Genomic DNA, 19,178 nt, shown 5'->3' on the forward strand with positions numbered 1-19,178 from the left:
TTTATTATTGAGTAACTCCAAAGAAAAATAAAAACAAGCTTCTGGTCTCAGAAAAGGTTGGTCCTTATAGCAGTCTCAGAGCATGTAAGATTCTTCTCTGAGCAATTAGAGACCTGGGATTGACTAGAAGTCAACTCCTCACTTTCAAGTGAGAAACCAGCTATTCTGGTGAAAATACTTCCATATTCCACATAAGACCATCCAACTAGACTTTGGACAAATTTTCTAAGTGTCCCTTTCTATAAGGATAGCAAGATTTCTTTAGTGATCCCTTTACCATAGGCAATCACCTTAGAAGTAGAAGCAAATTTTCATTGAGTCCATATTCCAAAAAGCATCTGAAATTTCCCCTTTTGGATCACTGGCACTAAAGGGTATTCCATGTCGAATTCTAAACATATGAGATTATAGGACAAAGACTCAGAGAAAACAACAAGCAAGGTCAAATTAGCCTCAAAGATGAGCAATGATTCCCCCAAAAGAAATTGAGTACTATAGCTTAAATACTTTGGATTTCTAGCTATGCAAACATTACCCTATGGACGTATAAGTACATAAGAATCTCACAATAAGGTAAGCCATCTAGGTCTATTTAAGAAAACAGAAAAAGAGAAATATTAACATTACTCAACTAGACACCAGTAATTAAGTGATACAAACTCTGTTTCTGATATCAAAATCAATCTTGTAGAGGATTCAGTTTAAGATAGCAAATAGCAATACTTAAACAACCAATGACTCAACAAATGCCTAAAAGGCTACAAAATCATACTAACTGGTTTGTAGGGGCAGCTAGGCGGCCCAGTGAATAGAAAGCCAGGACTAGAGTCAAGAAGACTTGGGTTAGACCTCAGATACTTCTTAGCTGTCTGACCCTGGGCAAGTCATTTATTCCCAGAATGTCTAGCCCATATTTCTCTTCTTCCTTAGAACCAATATTTAGTATTGATTCTAAGACAGATGGTAAGGGTTTAAAAAAAATCATACCAACTGATTTATAAAGGAAACACAAAATCATAAAAAATGGCTGTGAAATTACAAAGAAAAAAGAAAGAGAAAAAAATTGTCAATTTTTCTGCACATGTGCTAGTCCTCTTTCACATAAATAAGAATGATTTGTCCTAAGACCCTGACATTTGTGCTGGTACTTGTAGAAATATGTCACAGCTGGGATAGGACGAGTAACTATATGTCTAGAGGAATATACCCCTCATCTGGAAAGACCTAAGAAGGTATTGGCTGCTTTCACATTCTCTGTATTTACTATTTATCAGAGATTCATCCAACTATATCATATTCTCTTATAAACTCCATTGGAATGTGCATGAATTATATCTTGTTTTCATCTTTGGGTGGCCCAGAAATGACACCCTGTAGCAATTTGTTTTAAATATCATTTGCTGTTAAATTTTGAGGAATAAGTGAGAAAGACAGTTTAGATCTCCAGTCCTTGGAAATAACCTCTTAAAACTAGGACATTGGTTTGAAAGATTTTACTTTGTAGTGATAGTTTTGCATAAGCTACAGACATCTTCACGTTGCTCTTTTTGTCTATGATCAGCGTGAATACTACTAGACAAGATGACCAAGTGTGTCATGAAATGATGTTTCATAAAGACTTTGGATGGACAATGACATCTTAATTCCCTTGTTTGTCTTTCAAAGGAGAACCATTTAGTTACCTTCCATTTGCCTTCTTTTGCCTTCTAGTTTCATCTTTTGTAAGAATATTGATATTGATGTGGTTCAGTTTTTCAGATTGTATTTCAGGTTATTGGTCTTTTGTTAAAAACCTTATAGAGTACCCAAAGGTAAATTAATATTTATAGACTGTCTGAAAAACATGTGATCCTTCCCATCTTCTCTTCCCTTTTCTGTTACTATATCATTGACATTCTGTGGAAGTTGAAAGGAGCCACACAAGGCATAGTGCCATTTAAAAATCTTTCCTGGCTTAATGTATTACCATTCCCAAAGCATTTATTTTACTTTATTATTATTTTTTTGCTGATGGTCTTCTATTTTTATTTATTTATTTATTTGGTCAATTTAGAACATTATTCCTTGGTTACAAGAATCATATTCTTTCCCTCCCTTCCCTCCACCCCCCCTTCCCATAGCTGACACACAATTACATTGGGTATTACATGTGTCCTTGATCAGAACCTATTTCCATGTTGTTGATGTCTGCACTAAGATGATCATTTAGAATCTACATCCCCAATCATATCCCCCTCATCCCATGTATTCAAGCAGTTGTTTTTCTTCTGTGTTTTTACTCCCACAGTGTTTCCTCTGAATGCAGATAGTGTTATTAATTAGAGCTTTGTCAGAGGTCTTTGTTATGAAGATTGTTTCCCAATTTGTTGCTTCCTTTCTAATTTTGGATGCATTAGTTTTGTTTGTACAAAAGCTTTTTAATTTGATGTAATCAAAATTATTTATTTTACATTTTGTGATTTTTTTCTAGCTCTTGCTTGGTTTTAAAGTCTTTCCCAAAGATCTGACAAGTATACTATTCTGTGTTCACCTAATTTGCTTATAGTTTCCTTCTTTGTATTCAGGTCATTCACCCCTTCTGAGTTTATCTTGGTGTAGAGTGTGAGATGTTGATCCAAACCTAATCTCTCCCATACTGCCTTCCAATTTTCCCAGCAGTTTTTTTTTTTTATCAAATAGTGGATTTTGGTCCCAAAAGCTAGGATCTCCCAAAGCATTTATTACCTAGTGGCCAATTTATTGCAGTAAATGTCTCACCACACTTATTTGGGTTGGTTCTCAAACAGCAGGGTCTGTCTGCTGCCAGCACTGTATTCAAAGTATTACAGTAAGACACTATGTAGAATTATATTCTTAAATTGAAAAAGTTAGATTATTCTCCTCTCATTTCTTTCCATTACTTCAAGGATACATGATTTTACCTTCCAATGATTCTTATTTTTAACACCTTTATTTGTACTTTAACAGATAGTTTTAAGAGTTGTGTACAAAAATAATTTTTCCCCTAGTAGCTAGCTAAGGATCTTTCTTAAACTTTTTTTAACCCTTATCTTCCATCGTAGACTCAATATTGTATATTGGTTCCAAGACAGAAGAGTGCTAAGGGCTAGGCAATGAGGGTTAAGTGACTTGCCCAGGGTCACTCAATTAGGAAGTATATCTGAGGCTGCCTAGCTGCCTCCTTTCCCTGAACTGAGGCTGGTCCTCTAACAGCCATGGCCATCCTTTGTCAGAGCCTGTATTCAAAGCACTTCCACAGCTTGGTAAGATCCACCAAAATTTGTATTTTCCTAGTATAACGTTCAAGAATCTAGCGTCATCATCACAATATCATTTAGCATTGGAATGATACTTGAGTAGCACTTGCTTTCTACACTGCAAGTAAACTTTACAATTTCACATCCTGGCCCTAAGTTGCATTTTTTCCACAGGAAATAAAATCAAATTACTATAGCCACAAAAATGAAAATATGGATCTTTCCTTGAACCAAAGTATTTGTTAGAATTTCTCATCAGTTAATTTTGTGTAGTATTAATATAAATGAATTAATAAATAGGATATCTTTCATGATACTTAAAACTTTGTACCAATTTTAAATAGATGCAATAGAGAAATCATAATAACATTTTATTGTTTTATTTAATTTGTTTAATATTTAAATATTTTAAATAATTTTGAATTTAATGACTATATGTTTAATAGTTAAATGTTTGGATATTTTAATTAATTTAATTTTTAATGGTTTTTTAATATTTTCTTTCAGTTCCTTCAGGTATTACTGACAACTTCAGGTATCTCCTAGCTTTGACTTCAGGCTCATGCTGGAAATTCACAGCTGTACTTGCCAACATTTTTGCATCACAGATCATTCCTCCAAGGACTTACAATGTGTTAAAACTTTGTTTGCTGATGAGTCTAGTACAGACAAATGATAGAAACAAGGAAGCTGGAGATTACCTGGACATTCTGATTGTAACAAGTGATACATTACTTGTAGATAGGTAAATATATGTTTTTTTTAAATTACAGTCTGATACTAAAAATATTTGTAAACTTATTCAATGAGCATTAATATAAAATAACTTTAAATTACTTTAATATTGAAAGCATTCAAAAGTTTTGTTTAATGGCATTAGAGAAAGATGAGGGTTTTTAAAATAAAGCTATAATATAGAGAAATTGCCTTTAAATATTTTAAGAATTCCATCACTTCATCCTTACATACATCTTCTCTCAACTATTTTTCCTACTTCCAGTCAAATACATATTGTCTAAGCTCTCTTTCCCCCACTCCCTTTTTTCTTCTCTTCTAATAAAAAAAGTTTTTAGATTTCCTTTACCTAAGAAATGAACAGCGAATTGGAAACCAGAATGGAAATAATAAATGAATTTTACAACTTAAAAGAATTTAGAGATTCAGAGGTAATTCACAGGGATAGCTATAGGGATAGAAAGAATAAGAAGGAAAATTGAAAGTATTTAGCTGGGAGAAAGGAAAGCTTGTGGATAACTTAACTGTTCACTTTTTCACTGCAGATAGAACAAGAAAAAAGTATATCTAAATTATAACATGGAGTGGGGTTGGGTTAGATGTAAAGAATGTGACAATGATAATTGGTAAATATTGGAATCCCAAAGAAAAGGTAGACTCTCCTGCCTAAGAGGTCTCTAAAACAGGGTAAAGTTTTACCTGACAAGAATGGTTTAGGTCATTCTGCCTAAAGGATTAATTTATTACAAAACACCTAGGTGGAGTCATGGATAGAGTGATGGACTTGAAGTCGGAAAAACCTGACTTCAAATAATTTCTCAGACACTAGCTAATGTGACCCTGAGCAACTCACTTACCTTCTCTTAGCTTCACTTTATCTGTGAGAATGAGAATAGTAATAATAATAGCACATAATCTGGCAGGGTTGTTGAAAAGAAGAAATGAGATCATGTTTTATCAATGCTTTAAAAATGTTAAGATGCTCTCTGAATGTCAGCTATTATAAGTAGAAATTTCATTCCTTTAACACGTTAAGGACCTACTATGTATAATGAATTTGTTGTGAAAGGCTTTGTAGGTGACTGGGGAGAAAGAGGAAGATAAATGAGATGGACTCTGTCTGGAAGGATCTTTATTTTAATCAAGTTTAGGATTTTAAGGAAAATAGAGAGACCTTCACACCCTATTGATCTAACTAGATTTAGGGAATATACAAACCATAGAAATATGTATGTAGAATTATATATATATATATGGAAATATATATATAGAAAAATATAGAAATATAAAAGGAGGCTGTCATGTACACTTGACTGCCACTAGCTGAATTCCCATCTTTGTTTAGCCTCAGGAAATGAGACTGCTCATCTGATGGCTTCCATTATGGTGGCTCGTTCTAGACAATAACAGCATGACCAAAGGGTGGCACACAGATTCTACAGTATGTGCAGTTTTTTACTGAGGTAGATAAGGGATGCTGTAGCTTCTCCAATGCACCATTCTCAAAGCAGTGAGATAAGGCTAAATTAGGGAGTGCTGGAATTCTTGTGTGATCAGCGTCCGCCCATGGATATTCATCAGTCCCTCAAGCATGTCCTCTGTCCAGTAGGAAAAGGGGTTTTAATAGACTTGTATCAAAGACTTCCAATCTAATAGAATAGATAAGCTAATTATCTATAAGTATATGAAGGGCTAATCATAGATTATGGCAGGGAGGGATCTTGCAGGTTTCTACTACAGCTCCCTCATTTCAGAGATGAAAAAACTAAGTGAAGGGATTTGTTCAAGGTCATTCAGATAGTAAATAAGAGAGCTGAGATTCATACATGAGCCTTCTGTCTCCAAATGGACAATTGTTCCCACTGACATGCTCTTTCTCCAGTACTGTGATATCTGGTAAAAAAGAAAATTACCTTTTTTTATTCCTCTGACTCAGTCAAGTCAACTATAATCCATAAACATTTTGATATATAAACTTTTGTATTAGCTTGGTATATGACAAAAGTACAGGGACAATATCTTCTAAAACATTGTGATCACTTAATTAATATTGTTGCCAAAAATAACTTAAATACTTTTTTCCCTTAGGCTTTTGAACTTCAGTGTATGTCTTGTGCCTCGGGGTATACGTCATCCAGCATCTAGTGACATTTTCCCCACTTTGTGCAGAGATAAATATGGAACTGGAGTTCCTTGCATTCAAGCTTGTAGTGCCTTGCTAGCCAAAGACAGCATCTGCTACATAGGAGACTTGTTATCACATAAAAAGGAAAAACTTGAACTGCTTCAATCTGGTAGGTCAATAGTTTTTTAAGTAGTTGTTTCTCAGTCAATTAATGTATACAAATTCAGTGTTAAGAATTGACATAGGATTCAAAGCAGAACTGCCATAATTTCTAAATTTTATGAATCAAAGCTATGAAATCATGTTGTTATGAAAGGAGGATCCCAAAGAGCTAATTTCCTAATACATAGTGCAAAACCTCAATGCTCAAAGGTGTTAACAGATAAATTTGAGTTAGGTAGGATATTGTACCAAAAATGAAAAATATTTTACAGTAACAAAACTGATCTCTTAGGATTGGTGCTGTGTGAAATGGAAAAGTATATTGTGGTTTAGTTGACCTTTTAAATTTAAAGAATTCTCTTTTGAATTCATACAGTTTATTATGTCAAAGAATGTTATCCACCTCCAGAGAAAGAAAGAGCTGTTGGAGTCAGAATGCAGATCATAGCATATAATTTTTTACTGTAGTTTATTTAGGTTTTTATTTGGGGGTTTTGGTTTTATAATATGAATATTCCCTTACAAAAATGAATAATATGGAAACATGTTATGCATGAAAATAATGCTATGTATGATAATAAAACATGTTATGCATGTTCATAGATGTTATACATGATAATAAACCAGATCAAATTGCTTACCAGCTTCAGGAAGAGAGAGGGAAGGGAGGGAGGAGATGATATGGACCAAGTAACTTCAGAAAACTTATGAGGAAAATTTTTATTACACATAATTGATAAAATAAAATATCTTTATAAATTCAGACAGTTTAGAGCCAGAATTGCACCCACTTTCTTTCTCTCTTGGGTAAGATTCCACCTTGATAGCCCAGTTTTATTAAAACAACAACAAAAATCTTCTAATTACCTGGGGTCCAGTTCAACCAGGAATGTTGAGGAGTGGTCCAGGAGAAAGGAAGTGAACTGAGAGAGAGTGTCATAAAAACAGAGAGAGGAGAGTATCGAGGAGAAGATGGTGATTGATAGAGGTAAAGACAACAAAGATGCCAAGATGGTTGAGGAATGAGAAAAGGCTATTCGATTCAATAATTAAAAGAATATTATAATTTTGGAGAGAGAAGTTTCAGTTGAATGGTGAAATCAGAAGCCAGCCTCCCAGGGAGTAGAAGAAAATGCAAAGAAAGGAAATGTAGACAGTGATTGTAGATACCTTCTCAAAGAGTTCAGCTTTAGGAGAGAACAAGCAGGCTTCTTCAAGCGATATTCAACAATGAAGTATAGCTTTACCATTTCACTATTGTCTGAAAAAGATAGGAAATATAAAATACCACTGTACTTATTTATTGTTTGTTGATTATGAAAAAGCTTTGATTCGGTAGCACAAGACTCCACCTTCTAGATTCTTTTTTCCTTAGCTTTCTTTTTTAATATTCTTTTTTAATTATTTTGAACGTGATGACATCAGTAAACATTTTCTTATGTAAAGAAAAGGAAAAAAGATTGTATACAATAATATCAATCTCTTTTACCTAAAGCTTATTTCTTTAAGTATATATGAATTTTATCATGATTGTTCTAATACAACTGGGCTTGTCTTTGTCTACTTCTGAACGTCCTACCCTCTACTGGTATTTTTGTTAATGCTTCCTTGATGCTTCTTTTCTTTTTTTGTTATCACTATCACCAACTCTAGTCTCTCTACTCACAACTTTTCCCTACCCCCTCAAAAAAAAAAAACAAACCTTTTCTATTAAAAATACAATGAGCTTTTTTTTTCATCAAAGTTTCATACATGAAAACTATTCAAGATTCTATTAAAGATACAATAACAGAAACAATCCTGATCTGTGATCCTCTGATCATAGACATAAAGCACAAGATAGGGAAATGCATGCTCACTGCTGTAGGGCAGGAGACCTGGTGTGATTTAAGTTGAAAAAGGATTTCTTGTAAATGGTGAGGTCCTGCAGTCAAGATGCTTCTTCTGTTTGCAGATGGCATCATGTTAATTGCATCAATTCCTGAAATATTATAGAGCCTTGTGTAAGAAATCTGTAATCACTCAAAAGAATTCAGAGTGATCATCCATGCAGGAAAGTCCAAATAGTTGAAGAATGTCCATTACCTAGATTACAAAATGCACTTACCTAGACAACCTGTAGAATTCATCTTTAAGTGCATATTTATGTTCATATTTATATATGTGTATGTAAGTATTTGTATCTCTTGGACCAACAATATAGGCAGACAGGTTAGGTTCAGAGTTGAACAAGAGTGGAGGAGCGGGCCTTCAGTAAATTGCAAACTCCTTTAAAGATTCCAAGACATCATCAAAGAATTGTAGGATAGGAAGAGAAGATGGACCAGTCCTGTGGCAGATAAGAGATGACAAGTGAACACTAGTACCCCCAAAATATTAGAAGTGAGGAAGAGCTGAAGCACACTGATTGGAGCCTCTAAGGCAAGCACGTGGGGACATGGACAAGAGTCACAACTGATGGGCAAATGTGAGCGGGTTGTTACTGTCATCATAGAAGGCACCATTATGTTGATAAGGTTACAGGTTCATCTGAGTGTTTGAGAGATCATATTTTGTCCTTGATTTGGGAGAATATTGGTCTTAAGATGGTAGATATTCAACCTGTACTCAAGCAAGAGATGAGACAATGTACTGCCTTCCCTTATTTGCAGAGGTTAGGGACTGGGGATGTGCAACACTGCTGACCCTGTCACACTCCGTCAACATGTTAGTCTTACTAAGCTACATTTTTCTTCTCTTTGTTTTTCGGTACAAAGGATGATATGGTTCATTGGGGAGGAGATGAGAAAGAAATTATATTCATAAATGAAGATGACATTAAAAAGAAGAAAATATAAATAACTAAACTAAACTAAAAAACTAAACTAAAAACTAAACTAAAAAAACTAAAAAAAAACTAAACTAAAACTAAAAAAAAGATAAAAGAACAAAACTTACCAATAAATGTGCATAAGTCAAGCAAACCTCAATGTAATATCATTAATACATGTATATATTCCTTTAATTGATGCAGATTTTAGTCCCCGACTGTACCTTAGGCAGTTGTCTTCCTGAGTTACTGTGGCTAAAAATGTTGCTTATCAGTGGTAATCAACCCTCTTGTGAGTTTTGCAAATTTAGTAATCCCACTATTTGGATTACAGAAACACAGTTCAAGAACCCAGGGGAATGTCCATAACAGTGAGGTATGCGAGCAGGATTTTAGTAGATAACTATTACTCTCAAATAACAATTATTAATATGCCTGGACTCAGTTTTAGAAAGCAGAAGCATTACAGTGTATATTCCCGGAAAGAAGTATGGGGATGGTGTTGATCAGCAAGTTACCTTTTCAGTTCAGTCCAGTTTTTGGTCCTTTATTGATGTGGACTCATCCTCAAAAAGACATATACATAGAAACAGCACTTTAATTGGACAAGTGGTAAGTATATCCTTTCTTCTTAGAATGCTTTGCAGCAAATTTAATTACTGCTTATAATAAATTAATTTAATATTAATTTAACAAATTAATAAATTAAAGAAGTTTAAGCCTCTTTGATATAAAATTGGGATTAAGAAAAACTTCAACTGTTTCCAGCCTTATAAAGAGCTGTGTGCCTACTTAGCCAGATAGCTATTATCACCAGGGAGTGAGAGGGACTGTTGTAAAGGGTAAACGAGGCGTGAGGACTAGATCTGTGGTTTTGTTGGTATAGTTGCATCCCTAGTGAAGTGATTGCCTTATCAATGCAAATCAATACAATCTCTGCAACTTGTAGAGTTGCCAAGCAATGAAAGGCCAAGGGAGTCGCACAATCAGCAGCACATAGATCTAGGTCTTACTGATTTTTAGACTAAATTCTCTGTCCACCCTGAAATACTGCTTCTCATAAGGTAATACTCAACATTAATAAAGAGTGGAAAGAATCTAATATAAAATAAAAACTTTGCACCATTGAAACAAGTGAGTGTGAATAATTATTGGAAATCAGTTACCTTTAAGATTTTCCTTGGGCAAAATTGTGAAGAAAGCAGCACTTTTCAGGGCTCTCTGCCTCCATTTTAGCAGCCCCATCCTCGCTATTTAATGACCTCGAGCTGTCCCCTGTTGCTAGCATTGTTCCATCTTGACCTGCCATTCTTGGTAATCCACTGGAATTCCAGCCTTCCTCCTTACCCACTTCCCCACCCCCAGCCTCATTCAAAATAGACTCATTCTATATATCTGTGCCCAATTCTTTAATAAGCTAATAATGGGTTAATATGTCATCCCAACTTGGTAATGTGACTAGAGGTTTTCTGGAGATAATGCTTTAACCTAGCATTTCCCAACCTGTAGTCTGTGAAATCTATGAGTTTGTGTATTCTCCAAGCATCGCTATTTTGATCTTATTAAATAATTATTATTAAAATGATGTCTGTTATGCCTCAGTAAAATAAAGATACTTTCTATAGACTAAGTAAAACATCTCATGATACATGACTATTTTTCAAATGTGTCGATGTTAAAATATAAAATAATTTTAAAGTATTTCTGAATTCCTAGCAGTTTATTGAATTTTTACAATTGGCAGTTGTTAATAGTCCTATGACTCTTATGTAAGAATGTCCATGAACATTTTTGATGAGAAGGTTCTCCATAGCAACAACAACAAAATTGAGTTACTTCATGCCAAACGCCTGAATCTACTGGCGAGATTTTTAGGCAGATCAATGGAATAGGGATGGAGGGAGATATACTGAAGGGAGATGATACTCTGAGGAAGGGCAGGCTTTGGGGGTCTCCCAGGTCATACTACAATGATTGCTGCCAATTCATAGAGCTTTTCCTTATGCTGCTGAAATTCTGAAATTTATGTGCAAGGCAACTTTAAGAGTTAATTAACACCTCAAAAATTCCCTTTATATAAGCTTGTCTTCCTAATAGAAAAATTAGACCAATTAAATACATTAACGCTATTATTACTGAAAATATATAGGAAGCATGGAATAGAAGATAGAAAGATGGCCTCTTGCGGCAGGAAGTGCTGGGGGTCAAACCCTGCCTCTGACACAGACAGTTACCTTGGGTGAATCATTAGCCCTGCTTTGGGCAATTGTAAATTACAGAGAAGTTGCTGGTCAACATTAATGGCTCTCATTTATAAAGGGCTTTAATACTGGCCTTTAATATTTACAAAACTATTTGCATACGTTATATCATTTGATCCTCACAGCAACCTTTTAATTAGATGCCATTGTTAGTCCCATTTTACGGATGAGGAAATTGAGGTTGAGAGAAGTTCAACTATGCCTTGCTTAAACATAATTTAGATTTCAGTAGTATCAAGTTTTGGCACAGTATGTTTCTAATTTGCAAATCTTGGACTTTTCTTTTTGCTTGTTATTTGACATAGGATTTCAGTTTGATTCCCCCTAATCTTATGGATGCATTTGGACTGTTGGTTTATTGTAATGAATCATCTCCTGGCCACCCAATTCTTCCTTCGGTACAACACAGTTTAAAAAAAGCCATTGATCCTAAAAAGGTGCTCTATGAAGCATCTCAGAAGTTCACAGAACAAGATTATGAAAAGGTAACTAAATATAAAGACTCCCACTAATGACCCTTGGATTTTGAAAATGGGCTTTTGGTAAAGATTTATTTCTCTCTGTCTAGTATCCCCCGTCCTTCTTTATGCTAGTATGTATTTCATTTATTTTTAGAATCTATTTCCCAATCTCTGTTCTCAATTTGAGAATACTAATGTACTTTCTGTAATTAAAGTAATGTAATAATAGTATCAGATAAATATTAACATGCTCAGGGGTGAATCTTTGCCAGTCTATTCATTTTTTAAATTATAGAAATTATAAAAGCATCTAATCATGTAATATATAATTAAAAATTTTAAGCATATAATCATCATATTTTGATGGTGTTTATAAAGATAAAAACAGAACAAAATATACAAAAAGCATAATCTCCTTATGATTGTTTTCTATTCTGATTCTAGGGAATATCTAGCATTCTGCAGGTCAAGGAATCTAATTGCTTTACAAATAACCTATATATTGATGGACAAAGACATAGGGAGATTTTTTTTTTAATTATTGGGGTTGAAGAAATTTGATTTGATTAGCAAAATAGGTCCATTTTAAACTCTGCTTCCAAACTCTGTACACTGCGTGGCAGGTAGTTTAGTTTTGAGAGGGGAATTGGCATAGATCTGGCAATGATTTTTGTGGTAAGGATTTAACCATTAAGTTATATTGAAGGAACATAGCCTCACATTGGGATAACAAAGCTGGCTGGGGTATAGGTGGACTTTGGGTTCAATGGGAAATGCTTTTTGACAAAATGTTGTCATAGGAAATAGTTCCATAGGAACAAAGGTGCGCGCGCAGGCTGAGGGTGTGCAGCGCGGAGGGAGCCTCCCTGCCGGCCCTGAAGGGGACGTGCTGAAAGAGGTGGCACAGTAAGCAGGGCCGGGCTGTGAAAGATGCTTAGAGCCAGACCAACGAATTTCAACGTGATAGCAGTATTTTTTGCACCTGACAAAGAACTTGGAACATAATAAACACTTAATCATGCTCCCTGAATTGAAGAATGTGAGGTGAGCTAGCCTGTAGGCCATTTGCCAATAAAAGTGCTCCTGGGAAAGTCAGGCTGGCAGCAGCACGCAGAGAGTTTGAGAGACACCCAGAGAGACACAGAGACAGACACAGACTAGGAGGCAGGCACAGGCATTCAGCTGTGAAGCCAGGACAGCAGGGGCCGAGTCCCAGGGTAGGAGGGGATCCTGGAGACCATTTATTCCAGCCCTCGCTTTTCTGATGCGGTCACTGAGGCCCAGAGAAGTGAAACAACTTGCCCAAGTGGCGCAGCCGGTTCTGACTCCGAACACACCACACTGGTAAGAAGTGGGAATGATGAGGAACATGAAGCAGATGCCACATCCAATGCTCTCTCCCACTGCACTCTGCCGTTCTTTTTTATTGAAGTTAAACAGCAGACAGAAGTCTCAGTGACTTCATACTGCCTCTAGAAATGTATTTAAACTGTGTAAGTAAGAGACAGCGAGGTGGCACAGTGGAAAGAGTGCCAGGCCGGGAGTCAGGAGGAGGTGGGTTCAAATCTCATCTCAGACATTTCCCAGGGTACCCAAGGCAAGTCATTTAACTTCATCTGTCTGGACCTGCCTTTCTGTCTTAGAGTGTTACTAAGACAAAAAGTAGGGATTTAGAAATAAGTTGTGTAAATGAATTTATTAGAAATGACCACTTTGGATTTTATACGATTTAAAGAACTTGAGTCTTTTCAACTATTTTTCATTTTTAGCTTATTGCATTTGCAAGGAATCTACCTGTAGAGATCAGTGTGGAGGCAGAAAAAATGATCCATGGCTATTACCTAGCAAGTCGAAGAATCAGGACCGATTCTATACATGGCTCCAAGCTATCAGCATCAGCACTGAAAAGCTTGTAGGTATTTTTCATATTTTAAAGCCTTGCTACTAGTGGGCATTTTATTACATTCTAGAATAGTAAAAGATCTCTCTCACTGGTGGATCCACTTAGGAGGCTTTACAAAAGGACGGTCAAGAACTGTAGAGACTTGAAAAGGCCTGGGGAAGATGTAGTCTACAAAGGAAGGGGGAAGCCCCATGGAGGAGATCACAGATCCACGGAAATATTCTAAAGTCCTCTCAATTTTTGAGTTCTTCAGAAAGTACAGAGAATATGAAATCCTGCTGTTACACCTTGCTGATTACAAAAAGCATCTGACAGAGCAAGGCGCAAATTCAAAAACATTTCTTCTGCCCATTTAAGATGACAAGGTTTCTTGATGAATGTCACCACAAATAACTGTCCAACCATAAAATAAAATAATGAACCAAAGGAATTTGTCACTGTCATAAAGGATGTCCATTGCAGGGTTCAAATGAAAGGGGTATTCCCAATGGTAGAGGTGCTCCATGCGCTCCTTTCTGAAGCTATGGTGCTATTTTTATCACACCCCAGAACATTCCAGGACTCCCTCAACAATTCCATAACAACTGATCAGGAGAGTCCCAGGGTCAAAAGGATAGATAGGTGTTATAAGTCCTTAAAAACTTTGAATTGGGAAAGTGGAAAGTGATGAGAGCTAATTAGGATGTCTATTCAAGAAAATTCCCTTTGATGGGGCAGTTAGGTGGACTGGATTGAGAGCCAGGCCTACAGATGGGAGGTCCTGAGGTCAAATTTGATCTCAGATCCTACCTGTGTGACCCTGGGCAAGTCACTTAATGGCCATTGGCGAGAGAGAAAAAGAGAGAGAGAGAGAGAGAGAGAGAGAGAGAGAGAGAGAGAAAGAGAGAGAGAGAGAGAGAGAGAGAGAGAGAGAGAGACAGAGAGAGAGAGAGAGAGAGAGAGAGAGAGAGAGAGACAGAGAGAGAGAGAGAGAGACAGAGAGAAGACAGAGAGAGACAGAGAGAGAGACAGAGAGAGAGAGAGACAGAGAGAGAGAGACAGAGAGAGAGAGAGACAGAGAGAGAGAGAGACAGAGAGAGAGAGAGACAGAGAGAGAGAGAGAGAGACAGAGAGAAGACAGAGAGAGACAGAGAGAGAGACAGAGAGAGAGACAGAGAGAGAGAGAGAGAGAATTCAAGAATTCCCTTTTAAAAAAAAGAGGAAAAAAAGGTTTTGAAATTCCAAGATCCTATTCAATTGGCAAAAATAATTAAAAGTGACAAAACTCAATGCTGGAGAGATCGTGGAGAAACAGATATACTCCTATTTGCTGACAGATTTTCCAAATGGGAGATTTTTCTTAAAAGCAATCTGTTAGATTTACAAAATAATCATACCCTTTGACTCAAGAATTCTATTTCTGGAAATAAGAATTGAAAACATTGTTAAAAGAAAAAAGGTCTGTTCATAATGTTTATATATTTAGAGCAGTATTATTTATAATTCCCTTTTTTAAAAAGGACAACTCAATGGTTACATTATGGTATATTAATATAATGGAATTCTATGGGGGTAATTACGATTTATAAAGATGAAATAAAAAATCTAGAAGGAATGAAATAATGCAGCATAAAAACAGAATCCAGTAAATACAACTATGTGAAAAAATATGTTTGGTTATATGTGAATAAAGAAAGTTGATGGTGAGTCAAAGTGACTGTCAAATTATTTTCATGTGTTCATTTCATTTATTCAGTTATATATAAAATTTCACTGGTTTATTGATGATTGTTTTTTGGCATTGCTCAAAATAATGCTAGAAATAAAGTTGAAAAAGAGATTAAACTATGTTAGTCTTGAAGCCACTAACATCTATACCTTTGTGTTCTAATTTAATCTGTCTGAACAGTTTTCATTCCTATAAATGTTAAGTACTTAGACTCTTAACTAAATTTTTTTTTCTCTCTTAGAGTTTCGTTATCTGAAGCACATGCAAGACTGAGTTTAAGGACTAAGGTGCTCAAAGAAGATGTCTTAATTGCAGTTTTATTATTTGAAACATCTCTGACACTGAAATATGGTAATCAGTTACCCCAAATTATATAATTTTATTCATTAAATTTTTCCAGATAGTGGCATATTTATAAGTACACACTAAATGTTATCTAAAAACTCAATGAAATAAAGCCATAAAATGATAAAGATTTATTATGACAATTTGAATTTTGGTGAATGTTTTTCTCTCTGATTTTAAGCATTATCACTATCTGACTCTAAGGTCCTTATTATAAACAAAGTTTTATATTGCTACAAGTCTGTGAATTTGCTTAATAAAACATTTACATTTTTAAAAAATGTATTTAAATGTTTTACATGATAATACATGTATAACCCAGACCAAATTACTTGCCAGCTCTGGGAGGTGGGAGGGAAGAAGGGAGGGAGACAATATGGATCATATAATGTGGGAAAACTTATTAAAATAAAAATTAAAAAGTTAGACAAAAATAGTGAAACAACTTACAGTGCACCTTGTGTAGAGAGTAGGTATTTTATACCACTTTCTATGCTCTATTTATGTGGCACACTATTAACTCTTTAAAATGATTTACTATAAAAAATTCAAATAGAGCATTTCATCCTTATAAATTTCTCAGTTCAATTAGAGAAGCATTTTGATAAAAGGTGATAGTTTATATTTAATCTGTAATGGGAATTTGGAAATCTTTGGAGTTTGCATTAGTGCTACTACTACATCAAATATAAATCTGTCCCTCCAGCTTCCACCCACTGCTTCTAGTTTGTCCATCTGTGGTAAAGCAGAGCAAGCGAGATGATCTTATATTATCTCGTGATTAATTTACTCTATAAGTTGCCCCTCAACCCAAAGTAAAACTTTGCTGTAATTTCCTTCACTATCCAATTTTTTTTGGGGTGTCAAGTAAGAAATTGGGGGGGGGGTCCTAGATGTGACCTGATTTTACTGGTCTAAGTCTACCACTTCTTTTCCTTGTTTAGGGGCTGCTGTATTTTGTCTACCTCCAAATGCAGTATTTCCATTTGAACTCTCTAGTGAAGATTTAGAGCAAAGGGATGTTTACCTAACTCAGTGCCAGCAACAGCTTCAAGACTTTATTGCAGCATATGGACCAGGATCACCTATTGCTACAAGCGAAGAATAGTATTGTTTGGGAGTATTTTTGGCAAATGGACTCAATTACTAGAATGGGAAACTCCATCGTGCCAACTATAAATGGTGGTAGTTTGTAGTTGTAAAGAAAAATGTATCATTAAAAAGAATACCACAATGCATGTCCAGCTTTGGGTAGTATGCTTTGGTAGGGAATTCAATGGACGAAAATACAGTTAGTTGTCTTTAATGCTAAGAAATGATTGTTTTTAAAAAGTGTAATTTATGGTCTCTGCCATAAGATGGAAGCATTTAAAAAATGAAATGACTCCACTTTATATTGACATGAACTTCAAATTTACCTTCGAAATTATAAAATTGATAGGGCACAAATTCATGAAGCTCAAAATTTGTGGAATTTTCAGGCATGATTGCTAGCTGGAATACTGAACAAATGGGTTAATCTTAGTTCTAAGTGGTCAGGTTCTCAAAAGTCATTCAACAGGTAGAGGAACTAGCAAAGACAAAGCCTCCAATAACTGACTCTTGAATCTAATTATGACTGTATTTAGAAAATTAAGCCAATTTATGGTAACCTTGTGTTTTCCTTATTTTCTGGAATCATTTGGAATTTAACCTGAGATTTCATTGGCTGAGAATTCTTAAAAGGTTTTCCCAGTTTCAGAGGTTAGTTTCTATGTAGTTATTGATGTCTACATTTTCAGATTCTTAAAAAAACTGGGCTGCATTCTGAGCCTGCCATACCATTCTTGACTCAAGTTCAGGAATCCAACAATAGTCACTTTTATGTTTGAGAGCAAATTGTCACTATCATTATCACCTCAGCCAGATTTAAAACATTTTCTCCAAATTTTATAAAACTAAACACAAGCATTTCCCTATCCAAAGATCACACACAAGTAAAATCACAAATCTCTATTAGGTTTGGCATACTTTTCTTCATATCTACTTTTTCTTTTGTATTCTATCACAATCACAGACCACAATTTGTTTAGCCATTCCCCAATTGAAGGGCATCCCTTCAAATTCTTTGCTAGAAACATTTGGATTATTTTCCTTTCCCTGATCTCCTTTTGGGAAAGAGCATGCAGGTTTATAACTGGGTATACCCAACTGCTCTTCGAAATGGTTGGATCAGCTCACAGCTGCCCCAGTGTATGTCTGCATTTTTCCACATCCCCCTCTCCTTTTGTCACTTTATATTTCTTTTATCAGTAGTGAGCATTTTTTCATACACCTATATATATGGCTTTGACTTCACCTGGAAGTTTTGCCCATTTATTATTTTGCATAGCTTCAATTCCTACAAATTTAAACAAATTCCCCATCTCAGACAAAGCCTGTGAAATTGTCATGAGACCAATACTACCAATTTCTACAAAGACAACAGCATCTACAGATAAAGCTGTTAATTCGATGCCACGCTCAGGCTCTGGAAAGGTTTTCAGCGAGGTGGTTCCTAAATCTAACGGGAAACTAAACAGGCAAGGGGTTTGGTTTAGCAGGCAATGGTAACAGGCTCATGTGAATCAAGGGAGAAGACACTATTGTCACTCTGGGCAAGCCAAACTATGATATATAGATTATAGTAATATACACTAAGGTGTATAATAGGAGAAAAGGAATCTGGGGGTATATCAAAAGCACCTGTTCCAACTCAAAACTATTTGGCATACATTAATGCAAATTTATGCTCTGAACACTGATGCATCATGTTACTCTTGTTCTAGTTTAGGGGGCCAGCTGGGTGTCTCTGGATTGAACCAGACCTAGAGATGGGAGGTCCTAGGTTCAAATCTGGCCTCAGATACTTCCCAGCTGTGACCCTGGGCAAGTCACTTAAACTCCACAATACCTATTGACTCCAAGACAGAAGGTAATGGTTATAATTTTTAGAACATATTCATCAATGGATTGTAAAGCCTTGGAAGTAAAAGACAACATGCTGCACTCACTGATCATAGCAAGCACAAACCAAAGGTTACACATGAATATTCCCTGATGTTCAATAAACAGACTTAAGATTATAAACTTGGAAATCAAGGTGCTAAAGTTCTAGTCAGTTAAAGCTGACTGGTTCAAATCATGAGCTTTGTCAAAATGTAAATACTTGAAGCTGGAAAAACTACCAAACTTGTCAAGGTATGACCTAAATAATATCCCTTGAGTCTGAAGTGGAGATAGATTTAAGCAAGAGTGAAGAACTATGGACTGATGTTCCAAAGGAAAAAGCAAGAGAGCAAAATAGCTCAGAGTGCAAAATTCCAAAATAGCAAGGATATGGTTTATTTAAATGAGCAATGCAAATGGAATGGAAGGTAGTTCAAGAATCAGT

The 19,178-nt window shown here is 35.5% G+C and overlaps 1 protein-coding gene across 1 annotated transcript in view; it reads left to right on the forward strand.

Moving 5' to 3' along the window:
• MCMDC2 (minichromosome maintenance domain containing 2) overlaps positions 1 to 17,085 on the forward strand; it is a 31,912-nt gene extending 14,827 nt beyond the window's left edge. The window contains exons 9-15 of the mRNA XM_001378915.5: positions 3,765 to 4,002; positions 6,081 to 6,286; positions 9,534 to 9,700; positions 11,655 to 11,834; positions 13,580 to 13,722; positions 15,663 to 15,772; positions 16,711 to 17,085. Coding sequence (XP_001378952.3) covers positions 3,765 to 4,002; positions 6,081 to 6,286; positions 9,534 to 9,700; positions 11,655 to 11,834; positions 13,580 to 13,722; positions 15,663 to 15,772; positions 16,711 to 16,874 — 1,208 coding nt within the window. The 3' untranslated portion in view covers positions 16,875 to 17,085. The remainder of the gene's footprint in view (positions 1 to 3,764; positions 4,003 to 6,080; positions 6,287 to 9,533; positions 9,701 to 11,654; positions 11,835 to 13,579; positions 13,723 to 15,662; positions 15,773 to 16,710) is intronic.
• The last annotated feature ends 2,093 nt before the right edge of the window (positions 17,086 to 19,178 follow it).

The sequence above is a fragment of the Monodelphis domestica genome, chromosome 3 (genome assembly GCF_027887165.1).
Source record: "Monodelphis domestica isolate mMonDom1 chromosome 3, mMonDom1.pri, whole genome shotgun sequence".
Classification (NCBI taxonomy): domain Eukaryota; kingdom Metazoa; phylum Chordata; class Mammalia; order Didelphimorphia; family Didelphidae; genus Monodelphis; species Monodelphis domestica.